The sequence below is a fragment of the Emys orbicularis genome, chromosome 3 (assembly GCF_028017835.1).
Source record: "Emys orbicularis isolate rEmyOrb1 chromosome 3, rEmyOrb1.hap1, whole genome shotgun sequence".
NCBI classification, from domain to species: domain Eukaryota; kingdom Metazoa; phylum Chordata; order Testudines; family Emydidae; genus Emys; species Emys orbicularis.
Genome location: NC_088685.1, coordinates 151,804,113 through 151,821,241, shown reverse-complemented (window position 1 = coordinate 151,821,241; position 17,129 = coordinate 151,804,113). Strand labels below are relative to the sequence as shown.

The following is a 17,129-nucleotide window of genomic DNA, read 5'->3' as shown; positions in this document are numbered from 1 at the left end:
ATGAGCAGAATTGCCCTGTACCCCAGCCAGCCCCTCCCCAGCCAGGAGGGAGCTGGGCCAGACGGGACATGAAGATGAGCAGGAGGGAGCCCTCCTCCTGTGGGCGGAGCTGGGTGGGGAGGTACAGGTCTCCTTCTGGGGCAGGGGCCCATCTGCCTCTTCCCAAGGAAATCACATCCCCTGCTCCCTGAGATTCCCTGTCTGTTTCCCTATGTGAGCCCAGCTTAGCTAATGCTGCTCCCTGCTTGGGCAGTTCCATCCAGCCAACTTACACTCCCAGCTGCAGTCGTAGCTGGACTCGCAGAGGAAGGAGGGGCTGGGAGACCTGGTGTTTTATCCCCAGCTCTGCTACTAGGTGGCTGCATCACCCTGGACAAAGTGCCTGTCCCTTCCTTGTGCCTCAGTTTCCCCCTCTGAAAGGGTATAACAACACCAACCCACCCTGCAGGGCAGTGCACACATGCTTGTGTGTGAGGAGCTTAGTCCATTGACAACAGTAAAGGACCTGGAGATTCTCCAGTGGAAGAGGCTGGAGAGGGGCCCAGGGTTCTTCCCTGATGATTAGTCAGTTCCCCTCTTGGGGCTGCCATGTGTCTCCCCACCCCACCCCTGGCATGGCTGCCTCTCTGTGGCAGGTATGTAGCTAGTGAGTGTAGCATTTGAGAGCCAGTGGGGGAGCCATGGTGCCTGTGACCCCATCTAAACTGGCGACAGTCTCAGCTCGCTGCTTTGGAATGGCTGTTATTGGGTGGGGGCAAGTCCTGGATGGCGCAATCGCCTGGGATGCTCTGGAGAGCCTGCTCCTTTCTCCCCAATTCTTGGAAGGGCAGCTGCAATAGTGTTTTGCCAGGAAAAGCTGCAAAACCTCTTAGCAAGCACTTTGTGAGCCTAGGCACAGCCTCTGTGGCCCCTCTGGGCATCTCAAATCATTGGCTGCTTCTCTCCCTTCCCCTCCCCCCCGCATTTTAGCACTTACTCACACCCTCCTGTGGTCACAAATGAGTTGAGTTTACTGGCCTCAGCTAAAATCTAGTGGCAATGGCTCTGGGGCTGCTCAAACTAGCTCCATCTTCATTTTGGTGTGATTGGTGGGGTCTGCCCAGGACTAGAACAGTGTAGGGGGGGATGTGAGAGAAGAGCTAGAGGGGAAATTATTTTTCAAAGGTGGAGCTTTTTAAAATAATCATCTCAGGAGAAAAAAACAATCTGTTCTGTGCTGCCCCCTTGTGGCTGTTGATGGCATTGCGGCACCTCCCCTACGTTGCTAGGTCTCAGTGCTGAGCCCAGCCTGGCAAGGTGTGGCTTGTTCAATGCTCTGGTGCCTGTGACTGGGGAGCTCCGGTGTCGTGCTAGGGAAGCACTGATGGCCTGAGCTGTTGCCGGTGGTTAGGGAGGGGGCATTCAAAATGTTATTTAAAGAATAAAATAATCAGTCCTCTAGCAAATGATCTCTGTGTTGATACCACTCTCCTCCCCCTCCCTCATGGCTCTGTGCAGAGGAAGCAGCGAGCCCACAGCGGCTGCCACTGCTCAGCCCCCAAAGGAAGCGCTCTGGGAGCTGGGGTGAAGTTGCACCATCCTGCTGCCAGTGTTGGAGCTGTGGTTCCGGAAGTACATGTGCCCAGAGCTGGTGGAGGCTGACCGCCAGTGTGCTGGGGGGGTGCCTGGAGAATTCTGGGTGCCAGGCTGGAGCGCTGCCCACTTGGTTCTTGTCCCAAAGGCAAACAAATAAACTGGGCCTTCGTTGGCTAAGCTGCACTTGGATCATCCCAAACAGCTTTCTGCAGGAGCCTGTGTGGCTCAGGGGACTGAAGTGGTGAGAGCAGGGGCCTGGCAGTCAACACTTCTGGGCTCTCTCAACTGCGCGGGGGCGGGGGGGAGTGTGGTCTGGTGTCTCACAAAACTGGGTGACTGGACAACAAAACTGCAGATGAAAGTCAGTGTTGCTAAATGCACATTGGAAAACATAATCCCAACTATACATACAAAATGATGGGGTCTAAATTAGCTGCTACCACTCAAGGAAGAGATTGTAGAGTGACTGGATAGTTCTCTGAAAACATCTGCTCAATGTGCAGCGGCTATCAAAAAAGGTAACGAAGTTAGGAACCATTTGGAAAGGGATAAATTAGAAAATATCATAATGCCACTATAATTCCATGGTATGCCACCCTTGAATACTGTGTGCAGTTCTGGTTGCCCTATCTCAAATAGGATATATTAGAAATGGAAAAGGTACAGAGAAGGACAACAAAAATAATTAAGGGTATGGAACAGCTTCCATAGGAGGAGAGATTAAAAAGACTAGGACTTTTCAGCTTAGAAAAGAGACGCCTGAGGGGGATATGATAAAGGTCTATAAAATCATTAATGGTGTGGAGAAAATGAATAAGGAAGTGTTATTTACCCAATGAAATGAATAGGCACCACGTTTAAAACATAAAAGGATGTACTTCTCACAATGCGCAGTCACCCTGTGAAACTGGTTGAGGGCATGTTATGAAAGCTAATGCTATAATGGGATTTAAAAAAGAATTTGATAAGTTCATGGGAGGCTAGGTCTATCACTGGCTGTTAGCTAAGGTGGTCATGGACACAACCCCATGTTCTGGATGGCCCTAGCCTAGGCCTCTGACTGCCAGAAGCTGGGACTGGTTGACTGGATTGATCACTTGATAGTTGCCTCCTTCCGTTTGTTCCCTTTGAAGCAGCTGGCACCAGCCACCATTGGAAGACCGGATACTCTGCTAGATGGACCATTACCCAGAATGGCCATTCTGGTGGCTAGGGGAGGAGACTGGCAGCCAGGGCTTCAGGCCTCTATCCCTCAGTTATCTCTACAACCACTTTACTATGTTCCTAGGTGAGTAAATTCCTCCTCGGTGCCTCAGCATCCTACTCTATACAATGGGGAGTGGGTAAAGCACCCTGAAATCCTGTGATTGGGCTAGGAAAGGGCAACGGCTCTTTCTTCTGTGGAGCATTTCATCTCTAGGCCACGGGTTCGAAGCCAGAGTGGGATCTGGTGCTGCTTTGGTGGCCTATGTGAAATTAGTTTGGGAAGGGCAGGGAGGGTCCTATTCCCTGAGGTTCCCATCACCAGGGGCACTGATTGGCTCCCAGTTTGTCAGCAGTGAGGCCAGGAACTGAGTGGCCCATAAAGGCTGATCTCCCCTCTTTCCCATGGGGCAGGGCTTGGTGGGTAGGTGACACCAAGCTGCACTGGCTACAGCAGTGTGTGGATGCGGGACTCTCTGCCCTGGGAGGAGGAGGGAGCAAGTGATGGTTACAACCTCCTGGAAGCCCTGCTTTGTCTCCTAACAGACTGAGACTACCCTTCAGGGAGCATTCCCAGTGGGCTGTGGAGGAAGCAGAGTGCCTCTCTAAAGCAAATCCACATCAGCGTGTGACCTTACCCCAATTGAGCTCTGTTGGCCCTGGGCCACTGCCCCAGGCTGCTGGGCCAAGGTTGGGCGCAAGCTATGCTGTTCCTAGGGTGGGGTTCCATGTGCCTGCTGAGGCAGCCCCGGCTCGAGGAAGAGGGAGACAGCATTGCCTGCAGCCCAGCTCTCTGGCGAAAGGTGTGTGACTGAACTGAGAGGCGCTCCCTGCCCCAGGCATGATTCCTCATTGCAAGAGACCCCAGGTCTGCCTCCTCCTAGAGCCATAGTGAGCACTGAATCCCAGTGCAGGCGGCACTGGACTGAACTTTACCCCCATGTTGCCCGCATACCTCAGTACTGCCTGGAGGCAGTCTCTGCCCCTGAGGGGATCACTCTGGCTGCAAGCGTGCTACGGCTAGTGAATGGGGGTGGTGGGCAATCTTTTGGCCTGACTGTGGCTGCTTCTGACTCATGAGCTTGTTGGCGCTGGCAAGCCCCAAGCAGCTCGTGCTAGGGGCCTAAAGGAGCCACTCCTGGAGCGGGGAGGCAGCAGGAGGCTGTTCCTGCTCCTGAAGCCTGTACCCAGGAGACACCAGCAACTGTGTAAGCTGCGTTATGCAGTGATGGATTAACGCATGGGACCACGTGGCCTGTGCCCGGGGGCCCTGGATGTGGGGGGCCAAAATATTGTGTGTCCAGGGCCCCAATAAAATTAAATCTGCTTCTACTCAGCACCCTGATACCTCACTTTGCCCCCCCCCACTGATCATGCCCTCAAATCCCACCCACAGCCCCCTGCTGCCCTGCTCTGCCCCCCCACATGTCCCTCAACCCCCCCATCCCCTGCTGCTCCACTCTGCCCCCCCACATGCCCCTCAACCCTGCCCCACAGTCCCCTCCTGCTCCACTCTGCCCCCCCACATGCCCCACAACCCCACCCCACAGTCCCCTCCTGCTCCACTCTGCCCCCCCACATGTCCCACAACCCCCCCCCAGTCCCCTGCTGCTCCACTCTGCCCCCCCACATGCCCCTCAACCCTGCCCCACAGTCCCCTCCTGCTCCACTCTGCCGCCCCACATGCCCCACCCCGCAGTCCCCTCCTGCTCCACTTTGCCCCCCCACATGTCCCACAACCCCCCCCAGTCCCCTGCTGCTCCACTCTGCCCCCCCACATGCCCCTCAACCCTGCCCCACAGTCCCCTGCTGCTCCGCTCTACCCCCCCCCCCCACATGCCCCTCAACCCCACCCCACCCCCTACCCCTCAACCCCACCCAGAGCCCGCTGCTGCCCCGCCGTTTCCCCTTCGTTGGCCGGGGCACGGGGTCGGTCGCTCCCCGCAGACTCCTGCCCTCGGGGCCCCTCCCGGCCGCCGGGCGGCGCTGTGGGGAGCGGCGCGGCTGCGCTCTCGGCCGAGCTGCGCGGTTCCCGTCTCTGCCGCCGCCGCCGCCCGCCGAACTGGACGGAGCCGCCGCTGGGAGCTCATGGGCGCGCGGGGCGGCCGCGGAGCCGCGCGCACCGGCCCGGCCGGCAGCATGGGCCGCAGGTGGGGGCGGGGGCTCCGGGGGGAGTTGGTCCCGCCGGCCGTAGCGCTGGCTCCGTGCCCGGGCCCCTGTTGGGGAGCGGCCGGCCCGGCCCGGCAGGAGCCCCACTTGCAGAGCAGGTTTGGGAAGGGCTGTGGGGCAGCCGCCTCCTGCAGCGGGGCTCAGCCCGGGGTCGGGGGCAGGCTCCCCGGTGAGTGCCCCCCCCCGATCGGCTGCTGTGGGAGGCGGGGCCGGGCTGGGCTCTGCTGCAGGGCTGTGCGGCTCCAGGGTGCTGGGCAGAGCCAAGCCCCTTCTGGAGCGGGGCGATCAGCCTGAATCTGGGTTCCCGGCTGTCACCCTCCCAGCACGTCCCAGTACAGCAGCCCCTGGGGTGGGAGCGGGACCGGGACCTTAGCGCTGCTTCCTGCCCGGGCACAAATAGGTGGTTGGGAAGCTGCCCGAGGCAGGGCTGGCATTTGCCTGGAGTGACCGGTGAATAGATTAGCCCATGCGGGCCCTTTCCCTGAGCCACGTCTTGGCCCAACCCTGAATTGGGGAAGTGGGCAGCACGGACTTGCTTGGGAACAGCGCAGGGCATCTGCCTCTGGCCTGCAGGGTCCTTGTGGCCGGGTGTGCCGAGGATGAGACCTTTATTAGAAACAATCCCTAAGCAGGGCCCTGGCTTTGGGGTAGAGCCCCCCTGAGGCAGGTGGCATTGAGCCAGTGAAGACGTTTCTCACTGGAAGTTGCCTATGGTCACTCTGGTGTGTGTGGTGTAGGTACTATGCTTTCTAAGGGAGCTTGTTGTCTGCAGGGTCTGGGTCTCACTGGGCAAATTGGCCAATGGCACCAGTATGCTGGATCAGTGATTCTCAACCAGGGGTCTGGGCTCCACTGGGAGGCCGCGAGCAGGTTTCAGGGAGTCCGCCAAGCATGACCGGTATTAGACTCGCTAGGACTCACGGCAGAAAGCCAAAGCCCCACTGTGCAGGACTGCAGCCCCAAGCCCCACCACCCGGGGCTAAAGCCGAAGCCTGAGCAACTTAGTTTCGTGATGCCCCCTGTGGCATGGGGCCCTGAGCAGTCGCCCTGCTTGCTATCTCCTAATGCTGGTCTTGGCAGAAAACCAGTTGTTGTGGCACAGGTGGGCCATGGAGTTTGTATAGCATGTTGGGGGTCCTCAGAAAGGAAAAGGCTGAGAACCCCTGTGCTGAAGGAAGGAGTAATTCAAGGGATCCCCCTGAGAATGGCTCCTCTGGTGGTATATGACACCTAGATCAGGACTGGCTGGAGTTAGATTTCTCTGGGCTCAGCCGTCAGTCAGACCTTAGTCTCCAAGCTTTTCCCTCCTCCTAGGGTGTTCTCCAGGGTCCCCATGGCCTGGCTAGGACTCTCCCAGGCCTGATCACTGCAGAGAGGCAGCTTTTTTCAAAAGAGCTCAGCATGCTCATTTGTGGCCAGATGGTCAAGTGCTCAGCTCCCACTGAGGAACCAGAGTCAGGAGCATATTTTCTGTAGCACTCCATTCCCACTGTGATGCTTATGGCCTGATTTTCCATAAGGCACTGAGCTCTTGTGGAAAATCTGGCCCTAATAGACCAATCAAAAAAGACAGAATGCTGGTAACTAGGCACCACCTGTTAGTTCGGGGGTGGAGGAGCCTAACCCCCCTCCTCTTCCCCCCCCCAATCTTTGAAGCAAGAAATGTTCCCCTCCAGATCAGAGTGCCCCCTCACAGGCCAGAGAAGCCCAAGGCCTCCTGGAGCCAGGCCCTTCCCTTGTTGACTGAGTGATGTTGACACCCTCTGTTCCACCACCGCAGGAGTGTCCTGCTGGTAATACTCTGCACAGGGAGCTAGATAAGGTCTGCCAAGTTCACCGTGGCCCTGAAGGCTGCTGAGGGAGAGACTTGTTGCAGCCCATGCGTCCCCCTCACTCCAGGCTCCATGCTGCTGGCAGATCAGGCACTGTCAAGGTCAGTCTGCTGTAGAAATCCAGGGGCTATGGCTCGTCCGTTGGGTGGGATGGGAACTCCCACTGGGTGGATGAACGTAGCCAGTCATGTGATCTCCCACTCCCCAAAGAATTGAAGAAAAGTTGCTGCAATGGCACTGACATCTGGTTTGGCCTCTTTAAATAGGCACCAGCAGCGGTGTCAGGAGTGAGGGGCATGGGTGGAGCTGCATGTGGGGAGCCCAGCGTGAGGATAGCAGGAGGCTGTGGGTCAGGATTATGGGGCACTGGCTGAGCTGGAGGTGGGGGGAACCCAGGGCTGGAACAGCAGGGTGGGGACTGCAGGTTGTGACCGAGGAGCTGTGTGAGGAGCCCATGGGGCAGGGGATTTGTTTGTTCTAAGGGTTCCTCTCTCCCCTTCCCTGTGGTCTTAGAGTTGAGCTAGGTTAGGTGGGTTTTACTCTGCACAGAGGGGTCTTTCCCAACTCCTAGTCCAGGGCCCAAGTGCTGAGGTGCCTGAAAGGCTAAATTAGAAACTCCAGGGGAAGGGGAGGGTCAGGGGCTCTGTCCCGCCCTGGCTTTGGGATTGTGCGTCAGAAAGCTGCCCCTTCTCTGGGAAGGGGAACAGTAGCTGAGTTTGTCCTCCCAATTTCCTGGCCGCTCTGTTGGCCTGAGCCTATGAAAGCTCCTTTCATGCCTGGTGAGTGCTGCCGAGCTCTGGCTCTGTGGTGCTACCTGTAACACTAGCCACCCTGTTGGAGAGGGGAGGGACCTGGTGCGTGGAACTGTCTGGCGGGGCCTGCTAGCTAAAGGGATAGAGCGAGCCATTGTCCGGCTGCACCCTCCCCTTCGCTTTGGGCCTGGGATACCAGAGCTGTTACTCCTCCCACGGGGGCTTGGAGGGGGCCAGGGAGGTATCAGCAGACACCACCCAACTACCAAACCGTTTATCACTCACCCTCTCTGAAATCTCCCCAGCCCTAGGGATTATCAGTGGTGGAGGCTGGCCTTAGCTCTCTCCCTGGCTGACCCCTCCTGCTATCCTCAGCACAGGTGCTGGTCCAAGTATCAGGTAGGAGGGATATACCCTGTCTGCTAGCCCCGACCCCACTCCTGCAGTTCAATGTAGTTTAAATCTGACCTCAGTGAAGCAGGGGGCACTTCTCCTGCTGGCCCCACCCCAGTGCCCAAGGTACCATGGCCACTGTGATCAATGAGGATTTAATTCTGAATGAGGACAATTCAGACAAGTTAGGTGGGGGGGTGTATGTAGTTTCACCCCAGATGCCTACGGTTGGGCCCAAGGGTTAACGTACAAGAACCCTGTGTGTGTGTCCCTTGCTGCAGGAGATGCTAATGAGGGGAGCAGAGGTGGGATTTCTGTGGGATGGTGCTAAGTCAGTGATGCCCTCAATGTCGCTAGCAAGAACCCAGCCTGCACAGAAATGTTCTCGGGCCCCTCTTCCTTAGGGACACCAGGGTTATCGAACTGTTTCCCTGCTATGTCAGCACCCAGCTGTTGCAGCATGTGATAATGTGAACCAGACAGCCCCAGAGAGGAGCAGCGGTTTGAACTTCTCTGGGCTGAGAGTTTCTGTATTGTTAGTCACACGAGGGAGGGAATTTTCTGCGCAAACTGCGGTGTCTGTCTTGACACGGTCCTTAGAGTTTGGGTGTCCCTTTCTCAAGGCTGTCTGGGGAAGGGAAATGCCCCCCAGGCCTTTCCCTGAGAGGGAAAGGAGGGGTTATAGGTGGTGGGATGTCAAAGGCAACTTTCTTTCCTGTCTTTAAGGCCCTGTTACTGATATAGACTCTAGGCTGCTATAGGTTAAATTTATATCCATGATCCCCATAGCCCTGATACTGAGGGTCCTCAATGGAGGCTCCCTAGAGGACCCATCAATGCGCCTTTGTTATAATGAACACTTTACCCTTCTCTGGCCCCTTCCATGAGAGGACCCCGCAGCACTTGAGACATTAATTCAGCCTCGCAGCCCCCGTGGGAGGATACTATCATCATCCCTATTTTACAACCAGGGAAACGGAGGCGTGCGCCAGGGAAGGGACTTGCCCAAGGCCACAGATTAAATCAGTAGTTGCCAGGAATAGAACCCAGGAGTCCTGACCCCCCAGTGCCCTGATCTAACTTAGTAGGCGGCTCTGACCCAGTCTAATTGCTGTGGGCAGGTGTGTGTATAGGAAGTCATCATTTGGGGGATGCAGTGACCCCAGCATCCGCTGACCCAGATCTCCACCTTGCATGCAGGCCTTGTTCCTGTTCTTGTAATGTAACGCTGTCCCAGGAGATGAGTTGGAGGTGAGGGCGATGCTGGGCCTATCCCATGTGAGGGAGAACCCCAGTTGGTCCCTGTGGACCCCTACTGTGTTAATGGTGGCAGATTGGTGGCTAAGCCGGTGTGGTGTGAATGCTGGATACTCCCAAGGAGGGTGGTATTAAAATCCCCACCCCATATGCTTATGGGAAAGTTCCTGAGCCCAGATGCTCTCTCTGGCGTTGAGGATGAGCCTTGGAGATTGGAGAGCCTCTCAGCTCTAGCGAATGGCCTTGCACATTCTAAGCTCTGTGTGTCCCGTCATCACCTTCCCCACCTCCCCCTGCTGCAGCAGGATGTGAGGGGTAGCTCCCAGCTGGGCCCTCCCCTGAGCCACTGCTGTTGTTTGCTTTACAGGAAGGTGCTGAAACAGGAGCTGCAGGGTGGGAGCTGCTGCTTCCATTTCGTGGCTCCCCCCCATAAAAGTGCGGCTGAAGGTGAAACACCTGCCAGTAAGAGCCCCAAAGAGGAAAAGCATTTGGAGCTGGTGTGTGTGTAAAGCCATGTCACTAGCACCATCCAAGACGCTCCGAGAGCCTGAACGTTCAGAGCTGCAAACGCCCTGGCTCCTAAAACCCGAGCAAACAACATTCCTTTCTCTTGTGCCCTTGACCTCCAAGTGCCCTGCACACTGGAGTTGCTTCACCCGCCCCCGAAACGTAGCCACCTCTGGGGGTGGACGCAACAACTGTTTGACAGTCTCACGCCAACACCCGACGAGAAGGGAGGAAGACTCCTGTACTCAATTGAAACTGGGGAGGCGTTTAGGGAGGCTGAATGGAATTTAGCTGGGACGCACTTCAAACCGCTGAGAAGTTTTCCCCTGTTCCCTGGTGACTTACACCAATGTTCCATTTGGGCTGAACTTTGATCACAGTGTCGCGTGTTGAAGGTGCACCTGGGTAACTCCCAAAGCAGGGGGAGGGGACCTTACACTCCCAGCTTGCCTCTGACTTGGTGACTGGGAAGGTGGAAGGAATCCTGGTGTTGCTGGCTGGGCCAGTGGCCCCCCTGCAGCTCACCGCCTGGTTGCCTTCTCTTGGCAGGTTATGCCTGGCTGTCATGCTGGCTGCTCTCCCCACCATGGCTGCCAATGAAGTGGTATCGGCCGCTCTACAGGACTCGTGGGGGGACTTCTGGCTCTTCCGTTTCTTCCTTAATGCTGCGGGCTATGCGAGCATCATGGTGCCAGGGTTTCTGCTCATCCTGTACTTCAAGAGAAAGAATTACTTGGAGACAGGTAAGAGGGGACCAATGCACCTCAATTCCAACCTCCGTCCCCCTGGGCTCGCCTCAGACCTCTGCCAATGCACCTCAGTTCCAACCCCCAGCTCCTCTACCTCTCTGCTGTTCCAGCTCCTTGCAGAGCTCTCTCGCTGCTTCAGTGCCAGCTAGGGGCTACCCGGAGACAGCCAAATTCATCTAGCTCATCTCCACGGCTTTATCTCAACAGTGACCACTGTGGCTGTTTCCTGTTAGATATTCTGGAATCTGTTAGAGCAACCGGTATAGGGCACTGTGGGTAATGCGCAGAGCCCCTCAGATCTGCAAACGGGTGAGCTCTCAGCTCTGGGCGCCTGCTTACTGTCTGTTCTCAGCTGGGAAGGGCCCTGTTGGCAAAGGGGGATTGGGGGTTTGAGTGAGCCAATTGAAGGTGCTTTATAGATACAGGCCACAGAAGGCCCCAGGCTCTACCTTGCCACAGCCCAGACAGGTTGGTGGGTGGGTTAGCACTGGCAGGGGGGTTTGAGAGGGAAGAAAGCCTCCTTCCTGAGTTAACGTGACCTCCCTGGTTCTCTCAACCCTCCAGGCCGCGGCATTTGCTTCCCCGTCATCAAGTCGTGTGTCTTTGGCAGCGAGGCCAAGTCCGCACACCCAGATGACATCTCCCTGGCGGCCCGGAATGAGACCATGGAGTCCTCCACGGCCCAGCAGATCCTCAAGCTGCTCTTCTGTGCTGCTGGCCTTCAGGTAGAGCCCTGACATGTTCATGGCCATCCTGCCGTGGGGTGGAGATGGAGCAATGACCTGGCGCAGGTTGCCAGTTGGTGGCCTCAAGAGACTGAGTCCCAGCATCCAGTGTTCTCATGGAGTTTTGCTTGGCAGCATTGCATGCTGGGACACGTAGTCTCTGTGGGGCACTCCTTTTTTGTGTGCTCCAGGCTGTTTGCCAGGGTGGCCCTTTGAGTGTCTTGGAGAGCCATTCAGACAACGTCTGGTGGGCTGGAAGCTATTGTCTGTCTGCTCTGTGCTCTCCGCACACCTGAATGGGTGAGCTACTGCCATTTAGAACTGGTTTTTGAATTTCGTTCTGGCCCCCCCACTGTGTTTCATGCATCAAAGCACTATACAGTTTAACCCATGTTCTCACCTCTGGGGCTGGAATGTCCTAAACTCAGGCTCTGCCCCTAGGTAGATTTGATTAGGAAACTGAAAAAAATCTCTCCAGTGTTTGAGTTCAGCTGAGATGAATAGGAAACTGTGATCCTGCTTCTTTGAGTCATAGCTACAGGAAAAATGCCCGAAATGCCGCCTGAACAATGAGAGGAGGGACTGCCTCGTGATGGAGGCACTGGATGGGGACTCAGGAGATCAGCGTTCAGTTCCTGGTTCTGTCACAGACTCGCTGTGTGATTTAGGGCAAGTCACTTTCTCTCTCTGTATGTCAGTTTCCCAGCGGTACAGTGGGAGGTAGGAGAACAACTCCATTATGTCTGTGAGGAGCTCCAATACTGTGGCAGCAGGGCCATATAAGTACCTTGATGGACAGATGATAGTCCTCACAGAGGGCAGTTTCCTCTGCTGGGTTTGCAATTAGAATTGGTTTTGATTTAAGAAATGACCTAGGAAACTAAATGCAAAAACCTGTGTTAATGCACCATCAAGGCTGCGGAGTTAAAGAGCAGGAACTGCAGTGTGAAGGTTCCACCGGCATCAGGATCTTGGGCACATCTTTGCCATGTTGTCTATTCCTGTTTTTCTGGTTAAACGGGCAGCTTAATCCAGAACTGTTTATCTTGTGAAGTGTATCCCATAAAGTGTACTAGGGCAGAGTTAATGCAACTGCTGGGACACTTGCTTTGCCATTTCCTGTGTTGTTTGAGTTTGTGGCTATGCACTCGAGAGCCGGAACAGGTTTTTCATTGGGTATTTACAGCCTTAACTGTAGGGGGAGCTGCCCGCGGGCAGAGAGTGCTCTCCAGATCTGTGCGTAATGAAATGCTGCCCATTGATCCCTCTGCACACAGCTGGGCAGGAGCCAGGCTGATTTCTCCCCTGGCTCTCTGGTGGGGGCAGTGGGAGTGAGGATGAAGTGGCTGGGCAGGCCGGTTCACTGCTCCCCAGCTGGACGTGGTGGTGGCAGGCACCATCTCTTTGCTGGGTGCATTGGGTATGCAGGAGGGGGGACTGGTCCCTGCTGGGTGCAAATGGAGAGATGCTTAGACAGGACTGTTCCTCCCTGCGTGCGGTGGCTGCTGGCTGCCATCCCTACTCCTCACTCGCCCTCTGCTCTTTGTGCCTTGCAGGCTTCCTACCTGACGTGGGGCGTCCTCCAGGAGCGGGTCATGACCCGAACGTATGGGGCCACCGAGACAGATCCTGGTGAGAAGTTCAAAGATTCCCAGTTCCTCGTCTTCATGAACCGGATCCTGGCCTTCACCGTAGCCGGCCTGTACTGTGCCCTGACCAAGCAGCCGCGCCACGGCGCCCCCATGTACAAGTATTCCTTTGCCTCGCTCTCCAACATCCTCAGCAGCTGGTGCCAATATGAGGCACTCAAGTACATCAGCTTCCCTACCCAGGTGCTGGCCAAGGCCTCCAAGGTGATCCCGGTCATGCTGATGGGCAAGCTGGTGTCGCGCAAGAGCTACGAGTACTGGGAGTACCTGACGGCGGTGCTTATCTCGGTGGGGGTTAGCATGTTCCTGCTCTCCAGCGCCCCCACCAAGCACCTCTCCACCGTCACCACCTTCTCAGGGGTGGTCCTCCTGGCCGGCTACATCGTCTTCGACAGTTTCACCTCCAACTGGCAGGACGCCCTCTTCACCTACAAGATGTCCCCGGTGCAGATGATGTTTGGGGTGAACGTCTTCTCCTGCCTCTTCACGATGGGCTCTCTGCTGGAGCAGGGCGCCCTGCTGGAGTCGGCCCGCTTCATGGCCCGCCACTCTGAGTTCGCGGCCCACGCCATGCTGCTGTCTATCTGCTCCGCCTTTGGCCAGCTCTTCATCTTCTACACCATCAATCAGTTTGGGGCAGCCGTCTTCACCATCATCATGACGCTGCGCCAGGCTTTTGCCATCCTGCTGTCCTGCCTCATCTACGGGCACGCCATCACCGTGGTGGGCGGGCTGGGCGTGGCTGTGGTCTTTATGGCTCTCTTCCTGCGCGTCTATGCCCGCAGCCGCATGAAGAAGCGTAGCAAGAAGCTGCCCGCCGGCGAGGTCCCAGTGCAGAAGGTTTAGGGGCCATGGGACAGACCATGCCCTCCTCCCCTCTCCCACTGCAGGGCACTTGCTTTATTTCTCTTCTCTTCGTGAACCTATTGAGGAGAGGAGGAGAAACAATGACTCCCTTTGCCAACTGCTTTTCCTGGACAAGGAGCTGGAGTGGGCTTGGAGGAAGCGAGGTGCTTTCCGGGCCTCCACCACACCTTTCTCCTGTTGCCTTAATAGGTCTGAGTATTTCACTTCCCTGAGATCACCCCAGGAACGGAGCAGGGGGCAGGTCTAGTTCCCAGGAGTGCAGCGGGGTTAACTCCTGCCCTAGCTCCATCTGGTACTCGGGGCTTCTCTTGAAGATTATTTATGAACAAGGGAGCTTTATTCCCTGGCACTTTCTTGTCTCCAGCTTCACTCCCCATTTCTTTCCTCACTACAGAGCCGATAGTAAGAGAACGGCAAGAAAACACTATCATTTTTCTTTACAAATACGTATGATTGAGAGAGAAGCTCCAGTCTCAGCCTGCCCCAGCAGCAGGTGGGGCAGGAGCGCGGCAGGAGTGCTGGCTGGACGGGGGGCAGCTCTCAGCTACATCAGTCCCTGCCTTTCCCAGCAGGAGGCGCTGTAGGGAACGGGGCAGGAGCGTGGGGCCTCCCTAGCCACATCCCATACCAGGGCTGGTAAAAGAGCTGCTGCGTAGCAGTCTGAATTTGTGGCAGGTGCCTCTTGAACAGTAGCCTTGTCCTTGCTGGCTTGGCAGGTCATGCTCTACGCTGTCCCTGCTGGGAGCCTTCTCCATTTGTCTCCTGGCCTGGCCCGGCCCTTCTGCTCCATTCCGTTCGCATTTTGTGCTGCTTTTCCTTTCTTGTTTACGTTTACTCTTGTCATAGGTTTGAACTAGAACTCCCAGGATCCCCTAAGGGCGCTTTCTGCTCGCTGGCTTCGGGGATTCGTAATTGGCTCCTGCCCTTTAGAAAAGCACAAAGATCCCCTTCCTGGAATATCCCTCCTTGTTTCTCCTTTTTCCTGCCAGCAGGAGGTGCTAGCACCAGCCCACTCAGCAGCCTAGCTAGGGCTTTGTGGTATGCAGCGGTCCCGGAGACAGGACAAAGCCCAGCCCAGGTTCCTTTTCCCTGCATGTGGCTGCTCTCAATCCTGGATGCAGGGAGCCACTTGCCCTGGCTCCACCTCGGGAACCTGGGTTTGACCCAGTAACGGTTTTGTTTCCAAACAGACCAGGCCCCCCATCTGCTAGGGGAATGGTTTGGGTACTTTTAAAATGCAACTTGGTCTCTTTTTATTTTATTAAATTAAAAAGCTGCTGCAAACAGTGCCCCTGGGTGGACTGTTGGTCTGAATGCTCTTGGGGGCAGGGGGAAGACACTGCTCCCGGGAGCTCTCTGGCTAGGGACTTTGATGCCATTGTGGCTGAAGGGTGCACACTGACTTTCTCACCCCCTCCCCCTGGGGAGGCAGGGTAGCATTATTAGCCCCAGCCTACAGATGGGGGAACAGGCCCAGGGCCTTGCCTGAGGTCACCCAGGAATGGTGGGGTGGACCCTGGTATTGAACCCAGCTCTCCTGAGTTCTAGTCTAGGGCAGAGCCAGGTTCGGGGGTTTGGGCTCACACTGTGTCCCAACCTGAGCCCTCTGCACACGCCGGCTGCTCACTGTCCCTGTTTCTGTGGCTGGGAGGGCAGCTGTTAGCTCTCTGTGCCCTGAGTCTGGCTGCATAAATGTCTTGTTCCTGGGCAGTACGCTCTGGTCAGCCTGCCTGTAGGTTCAGCCATGGCCTCTTCTAGCTCTGCCTTCCACTGCTGAGTAGGGGCCACTCTATGCCCTGCTGAGCGCCTGCCACCCAGAGTCTCCATTGCTGTAACAGGCTGTAAGGGAGTAAAGCCTTCATGGAGCTGTGTGCTGTGCCAAACCCCAGCTTCAGACCCTCCCCCCTAGAGGAGGAAGGTGTGGGGAGCGTGGTCCCTCCTCCCACTGTGGGGAGCGGTTAGTCAAGAGCCAGCAGGATGGGAAGCTGTTTGAAGAAGAGCCAGGGACTAGCCTCCCTGCTAGGCTAACCCTGTTCCATAAAAGTGCTCGGATGACTTCACTTGTGGTCACCTGCTCTCAGAAAGGATTGAGCAGCAAGAGAGGGGGTCAGAGCTGGGTGACAAGAATACTCAGCGACTGGGAGAGACTTCCATGTCAGGAGAGACTGAAAAACGCAGGGCTGTTTTATTGGAGAGATGAAAAGTGAGGACATGAGTGGTCTATAAAAGGTAGGTTGGCCATTGCTCTTCAACCTTTGTCATAACACCAGAGCCAGGGGCTACGCTGACACTGAAAGGTGCCAAATTCAAAATGGATAAAAGGAGACACTCAGGTAGTGACTGTTAGTCTGTGGAACTCACTGCCACAATATTCTACAGTGGCAAAGAGCATAGCAGAATTCAGAAAAGGAGCAGGCATTTGTATGGTTAATGAGAACTACCCCATTCAGACTGCTGGTTAAAAATAGAAAGGTGATAAACCCTCCTGCTTCAGAGCATATGCCAGCCACTGCCTGGTGGGGTGTAGGGAGAAACTGCCCCTGTGAGCACGTTGTCCTTTCTGGGTTTTTTTTTTTTTTTACCGTTTTCCACTGAAGCATCTGGCACTGCCCATTGTCAGAGACAAGAATCCAGTGTGAGAATACCTGTTTGCTAAGGTACAACTTCCACTGCTTTCTCCCTCAGCCACCTCTGCCATGGTGCAGTCGTGCAAACTAGAGCAGGTCCCCTGCAGTTGGTGGTAATAAATAGCCTGTCTGCCATACCATGCACTGCCAGGGCGAAAGCAGCTATTTTAGAAATGACGCCTCGCAGAGGGGGACATTACCAACCTGTCCCCAGCCCAGTGCCCCTTCCTAGGTGTTGGGAAACTGCAGGGCAGTAACAGAATGGTGGAGGGTTGGTGGGTTGCCCAGAACACATGCTGTAGAACAGGGGAGGGATTAGGTAAAGGGGTGGTTTTGCCCAATTTGCCCACCTTGGTTGACCCCCTCCACTTTGCCCCTGAAAAAAAGGGGGGGTGTGAGTGGGTACCAGTTAAAGTTTTGTTGAAAGGGGGAGGTGATTGTTTTTGGAATGGGTCCTTTTTTTTTTTGCATGCAAAAATATTTTTGTTTGAAGAACATTGGCCTACTCCCCCACATGACTGCAGGGCCAGGGGTGCTGTTCAGCACAAGCCCCAGAATGTCTGAATGTGCCCCACAGCTGCTAGCCTTTAATGTAACAGTGGGGGACTACAACTCCCAGCATACAAGGCAGCCCACAAGCCCCAGGGCCATACTCTGGGCACAGCCCCTGTTGCATGCTGGGAGCTGTAGGCTCTGCCCCTTTGTGTTGAAGATGGAGATTGCTCCATTTTGTGCAAATATCACCCAGGCTGTGGCTCCTGCCAAGTAACCAACAAAGTACTTGGCTCAGGTGCCCCCTCTCCCAGCCTTGTGGACAGAGTTGC

General features: G+C 55.9%; 1 protein-coding gene across 2 annotated transcripts; it reads left to right on the top strand.

Annotated features, from left to right (window-relative positions):
• The first annotated feature begins 10,221 nt into the window (after positions 1-10,221).
• Positions 10,222-14,959, top strand: SLC35B2 (solute carrier family 35 member B2). 2 transcript variants are annotated; one of them, XM_065401239.1, is made up of 3 exons: positions 10,222-10,392; positions 11,023-11,162; positions 12,719-14,959. In XM_065401239.1, exons 1-3 carry the CDS (start codon positions 10,254-10,256, stop codon positions 13,655-13,657), a joined length of 1,218 nt encoding a protein of 405 aa, XP_065257311.1. In that variant the 5' UTR covers positions 10,222-10,253; the 3' UTR covers positions 13,658-14,959. The 2 variants fall into 2 exon arrangements, with proteins under 2 accessions (XP_065257311.1, XP_065257310.1); XM_065401238.1 differs by having other exon boundaries at positions 10,222-10,431; positions 11,002-11,162.
• Positions 14,960-17,129: the final 2,170 nt, after the last annotated feature.